The sequence below is a fragment of the Pseudophryne corroboree genome, chromosome 1 (assembly GCF_028390025.1).
Source record: "Pseudophryne corroboree isolate aPseCor3 chromosome 1, aPseCor3.hap2, whole genome shotgun sequence".
NCBI classification, from domain to species: Eukaryota; Metazoa; Chordata; class Amphibia; order Anura; family Myobatrachidae; genus Pseudophryne; species Pseudophryne corroboree.
Window position 1 is genome coordinate 300,593,244 of NC_086444.1, and position 6,000 is coordinate 300,599,243.

Sequence of the window (6,000 nt, forward strand, 5' to 3'; positions counted from 1 at the left end):
GGATAACCTTATATAAGTGTTTCTCCCTTCTATAGCTGCTGTATACGTATTTTCTGCCAATTAGTGCCCCCCCTCTCTTGTTTTACCCTGATTCTGTAGCAGGACTGCAGGGGAGAGTCAGGGAGCCGTCCTTCCAGCGGAGCTGTGAGGGAAAATGGCGCTTGTGTGCTGAGGAGATAGGCTCCGCCCCCTTTTCGGCGGCCTTTTCTCCCGCTTTTTTTAGGAAAACTGGCAGGGGTTAAATGCATCCATATAGCCCAGGAGCTATATGTGATGCATTTCTTTAGCCATATAAGGTTTAAAACATGTTTTATTGCGTCTCAGGGCGCTCCCCCCCAGCGCCCTGCACCCTCAGTGACCGGAGTGTGAAGTGTGAAGTATGCTGAGAGCAATGGCGCACAGCTGCAGTGCTGTGCGCTACCTTATTGAAGACAGGAACGTCCTCTGCCGCCGATTTTTCCGGACCTCTTCGCTCTTCTGGCTCTGTAAGGGGGCCGGCGGCGCGGCTCCGGGACCCATCCAGGCTGAACCTGTGATCGTCTCTCTGGAGCTAATGTCCAGTAGCCAAGAAGCCCAATCCACTCTGCATTCAGGTGAGTTCGCTTCTTCTCCCCTTAGTCCCACGATGCAGTGAGCCTGTTGCCAGCAGGTCTCACTGAAAATAAAAAAACCTATTTAAAACTTTTACTCTAAGCAGCTCTGGAGAGCTACCTAGCATGCACCCTTCTCGGCCGGGCACAAAAATCTAACTGAGGCTTGGAGGAGGGTCATAGGGGGAGGAGCCAGTGCACACCAGCTAGTCAGAAAGCTTTTACTTTTGTGCCCAGTCTCCTGCGGAGCCGCTATTCCCCATGGTCCTTACGGAGTTCCCAGCATCCACTAGGACGTCAGAGAAATAACCCACCCAAATCTAACTCTCTGCACATGTTGTATCTGCCCCACCTGCAGTGCACATGGTTTTGCCCATTAGAGAAAGATTTTGCGATCCATGCTGACTCAGGCCCTATGGTCTGTGTTCTATATAGAACTTATGCGCAATCTTTTAGTATGGTTAGGGACATTGGGGGTCATTCAGAGTTGATCGACAGCTGCCGTTGTTCGCAGCGCATCGATCAGGCTAAAAATCGGCATTTCTGCGTATGCTCCGCAATGTGCACGCGCGACGTACGGGTATAAATCCCTTTGTGGTTGTGCACAGGTTCTAGCAAAGTTTTCAGTCGCACTGATGGCCGCAAGATTGACATGAAGTGGGTTTCTGGGTGTCAACTGACCGTTTTCAGGGAGTGTTTGCAAAAACGCAGGCGTTGCTGGGCGTGTATGACGTCAAATCCGGACACGAATAGGCTGAAGTGATCGCAAGCGCTGAGTAGGTTCAGAGCTACTCAGAAACTGCACAAACTGTTTTTGCAGAGCTCGGCTGCACATGCGTTCGCACTTCTGCTAAGCTAAAATGCACTCCCCAGTGGGCGGCGGCATAGCGTTTGCACGGCTGCTAAAACTAGCTAGCGAGCGATGAACTCGGAATGACCCCCCATTCTCCAGTATAACTGCATGTGAAGAACAGGTCTGTCAGCTGAGTGTGGATTTCTTATACACCTTGCAGTGCTGCAACATTAAATCCTCTTTAGTGACGGTCACACATGTCCTCATAGATGCAGTAAACCAGGTTATAAGCACCTGGTACTTATGCAGATAATTGTCTTTTAATAACCTTGATCAGCGGTCCTGCCATGGGCATTCATTATTATGAGCTCTCCCTGCAGTAGTATACCCAGTACAGCAGCACTCATAGGGGCAGACGTATTAACCTGGAGATGGCATAAGGAAGTGATAAACCAGTGATAAATGCAAGGTGATACACGCACCAGCCAATCTCAGCTCCTGTTAATTTACATATTGGAGCTAATTGGCTGGTGCGTGTATCACCTTGCATTTATCACTGGTTTATCACTTCCTTATGCCATCTCCAGGTTAATACGTCTGCCCCATAGTGCTGTATATACACTTCACATTACAACTGGAAATTCAAAGAGCAAGACTAGCACACGAGTGCTCCTATCGGCACCATCACCAGGTGACCTAAGGTTGTGTCCTCATACGCCTATCCTTTTTTGCATCATATGATGCAAGACCTGGCACATCTTAGACGCTCCTCCACAGCTATTGATTCCTGTGCTTGATTACTTTTCCCCAATTTTGAGCTTTAATTCTCTATTATACTCCGTAGCTAGTAGTGTAATAAATACACCATACTTAGGATTTTTCATCACAAAGGAATTGGCATAATGTGTGCTGCTAGTCACTCTTACTGTATACAGGTTACCCGCACCACGCATCAATATGCTTAATCTACTAGTTTATAACAATTATTTTGTGTGAAAAAATGCTAATATAGTATCTAATTTAGAGATGTATGTATATCCGATGGTTTACATACATCTCTGATGATGGGCCAGATGTGCAGAATGAGTCTAGTATCCTCAGACAGTGCCCCCAAGCCACAGCCTGAGTGACAGACCTCTGGCATTTGGGGCGGAGGGTTATCTGAGCTGGGAGGCATTCCAGAAAACAGGGGCGCCCCCATCTTCTGAGAGTGGCTATGATGCAGCTTCACTGGCCCCAGCAGCGTGAACATCCCAGCCTTTCTGCGTAAATCTGATGGCTGAAGTTCACGCAGATGAGCCAGTGCAGTGCCTTTTGGCGCAGCAGCAGATGACACAAGCATGCAGGAAATGTCTAGTTACTCAAGATGCCGCCTGCTGTATTTCATATAGCTGCTGGTCAAACTTCATCCCTCGGATCCCTCTCTCATTCAGGCCCTTAGTACACTCTTGATGAACTAAGAAGGACAATTCAGAAGTATGTAATCTGGATAAAAAGGTCCTATACTGTAGAACCTGCATTTTACATTTGTACCCACATTCTGTACTTTTTCATAAAATCTGGTAACTTTATTTGCTAATAGTGTACGAAGAGACTGATACTGATTTGTATGGAATTGCCGCAGTGGAGCAGCTCCATACAAATAAAATGCAAATGTAGAAGATTTGTTCCGAGTGGAGGATAGGTATGTGGACACATCTGTAAGTAGCAATAGTCCAGATTCCTATACGCACTGCGATTACTAAGGCGATGGTTAGTATGCCCAGCACCTCAGCCAGTCACAAATGTGTCCTAGTTAAGAGCTTACACTTCCTTCCCATTAATGTAACACTAATAGTAACATCGTTGAAAATGTAACATTTACAAATGATTTTTTTTTTAACCTTCCAAAGGTGTAATTTTGTCTGTGAAGAGTCAGGCAGAAGAGAAGATCAACAAGTTAAAGGAAAAGCAGGAGACCCTCCTTGCCCGAGTGGCACAGTTGGAGCAGCAGTGCACCCATCAGGTACGGGTCTAGTTCTGCTAGCCTAAGATCGGAACCCAGTGACGTAAAGCAGTTTCCCTTCTGTGATTTCGGCAGATCACTAGGAGGGGTTCAGTGTAAATGTTTGATAGTTACAATATCAATATGATCATTATGTTGACTTGGTCATGAAGTTGTCATTGACCATGTTGACATTAAGCATGTCAACACTGATGTTATGTCAACATTGGGCCTAATTCAGACCTGATCGTAGCCCTGGAAAATTTTGCAGGGCTACGATCAGGCACACTGACATGTGGGGGGACGCCCAGCACAGGGCTAGTCTGTACCGCATGTCAGGACCCCCTCGCAGAAGTACAAAAGCATCGCACAGCGGCGATACTTTTGCACTTTAGGAGTAGCTCCCGGCCAGCGCAGCTTTTGCGTGCTGGCCGGGAGCTACTCATCGCCACACAAGCATTGGCCGGACCGCGCACACAAACAGACGGCCAAATGCCGCCGTGCCCGCCTCCTCCCGCCCAGCAACTGCCTCTGCCTGTCAATTGGGCAGAGGCGATTGCTAGGCAACGACAACCGTCTGCTGTCAGCCATGCACGAGTGCACTCCGGCGCATGCGCACTTCTGACCTGATCACTGCGCTGCGATGAACGGCAGCGTGCGATCAGGTCAGAATAATCCCCATTGTTAGCATGTTGACACAATGGTTTTCTAAGGGTTCTGACTCTAATGCTAACTTTCCTTAAAAATATTGACATTGTTTTAATAACTACATTTTGCAGGTGTTGACATTATGTCGACATAGTATTAACCTTCCTGAACACCGGCATTGTGACTGCATACCCACTAGGAAAGACTATTGGAAACTTTTTTTTTTTTGCAGTGACTTTTGTGCTGTCCATTAATAACTAATCGGAAAATACGGCTCATTTTGATTAAACTGAACAATCATCACGCTGCAAATTATGTAATTTCACCTGTCTACAACTCACTCACCCGTAACCGGGAAGAATCTTCCAAAATGAACGTTCAGAAAAGCTACATTTTTTAAATGCAATTATTTTGGAGATCATTCTACTGTTTGCGTATCTGACAATACTGTGCCAATTTCTCACACGCTTCTTGTGCCTCGCCCTCATCCTGTCATTGTTTTGTACCTCTGGAGTCCAAACACTGTAGCATGGGAAAAGTACATGTAAATGATATGTTGCCCTAATATAACAACATTAGTCCTGTGCCACTGACTTGGACAAGTCTACATGTAAGATGGGGTTAAACAGTAATCTGCCCATATTAAAATTACATGTAACTCTAAGGGGTGTATTCAATAATTGTCGGAAGCTGCCATCTTGTAGGAAAGACGTCAGTTTCTGACATGTTTAGGTCAGAAGGGGTTCCGACCTATTCAATGATGGCTGTTCAATGGTGGCGGATTCCACGTGGATAGTCGGAATCCACGTTTGCTGTCGGAAGCGCAGCCAAACCTGACAGGTTTTAGCCCCGTTTCCGACAATGTCAGTCAGACTTTAAAAAAAACTTTGGATTGCCATTGCCGGGAACGGGCCGAACCTGTCTGGTTTTGCCCGGCATTGAATACTGACCTGTCGATTCCTTTCCGACGGAAAGGATCCGACAGGTATTGAATACACCTTTAAATCTGTTTCACAGTTATACAAATTCAATTGTATTCCATTATCAAAAAGTGCGAGTGTGCTGCAAGAACTGCATAGAAAACGTATGCTGCAGATCCACCCAAATTATAGTTTCAATTGTAGATTTAAAGGCAAAGTGTATATAGGATAATTACAGGTATGGCCTAACTGAAGTATATTGGTATTAATGAAGATTTTATTCACCTTTAATTAACAGGAGGAAGAGATTGTCAGACTTCAGACGTTATTACAACAAAATAACATATTTCCAGAACCCAAAGACCCAAACTTCTCATAAAGCCATGAAGTAAAGTGTTACATTCTTAGCAGACCAGCGTCTTTTTTTTTTTTTAAAGTTATACGTTTGTAGTGGTTGTATCTGAGCAGTGGTTGTATCTGAGCAGTGTGTGTGTGTGTGTATGATGCAAAGACAACATTATGTTTGATTTGTCATGTTTAATCTTTCAAAATACAAACATGTACATTAATAAATACACCAATTTGTACATACATTGAGAATCACAAAATAATTCTGTTGTAAAAAATAATAAATATGAATTATTGAACCAGAAACAAATGCTCCTTGTGACTACTATGGCCGAAAGGGGAAGGACAGAGTGGGGTTTTTATCGTACAATATTGTATATAAACAAAATAATCCTTATTGCTTTAAAGTGTGGGAATGATTTTTATTGTATTCAGCAAAAGTAACTAAATGCACACCCGAAGCACTCTTCGCTTGTAGTTTTTGTCTGATTTAAGGTTTTTTTCAAGGCCATAGGTGGGTATTTTTCCTCATTATGGCGTTGAGTTTTTGCTAGTTTGTAAATCACAACAAAACATAATTGGTTATGGACATGCAAAACCCCCCCAAAACAACCTCATAGTTGCGGCTTGAGGGGTGGGATTGGGCAGTGTAATGTAGGTTGACATCAGTAAAGAGGTTTCCGCATAATTACAAACAGATGCTGACCCTAACAGAGA

At 44.6% G+C, this 6,000-nt stretch overlaps 1 protein-coding gene across 1 annotated transcript in view; it reads left to right on the forward strand.

Annotated features, from left to right (window-relative positions):
- The window catches only part of HVCN1 (hydrogen voltage gated channel 1), a 98,500-nt gene extending 92,907 nt beyond the window's left edge, over positions 1-5,593 (forward strand). The window contains exons 5-6 of the mRNA XM_063964397.1: positions 3,276-3,388; positions 5,234-5,593. Coding sequence (XP_063820467.1) covers positions 3,276-3,388; positions 5,234-5,314 — 194 coding nt within the window. The 3' untranslated portion in view covers positions 5,315-5,593. The remainder of the gene's footprint in view (positions 1-3,275; positions 3,389-5,233) is intronic.
- Positions 5,594-6,000: the final 407 nt, after the last annotated feature.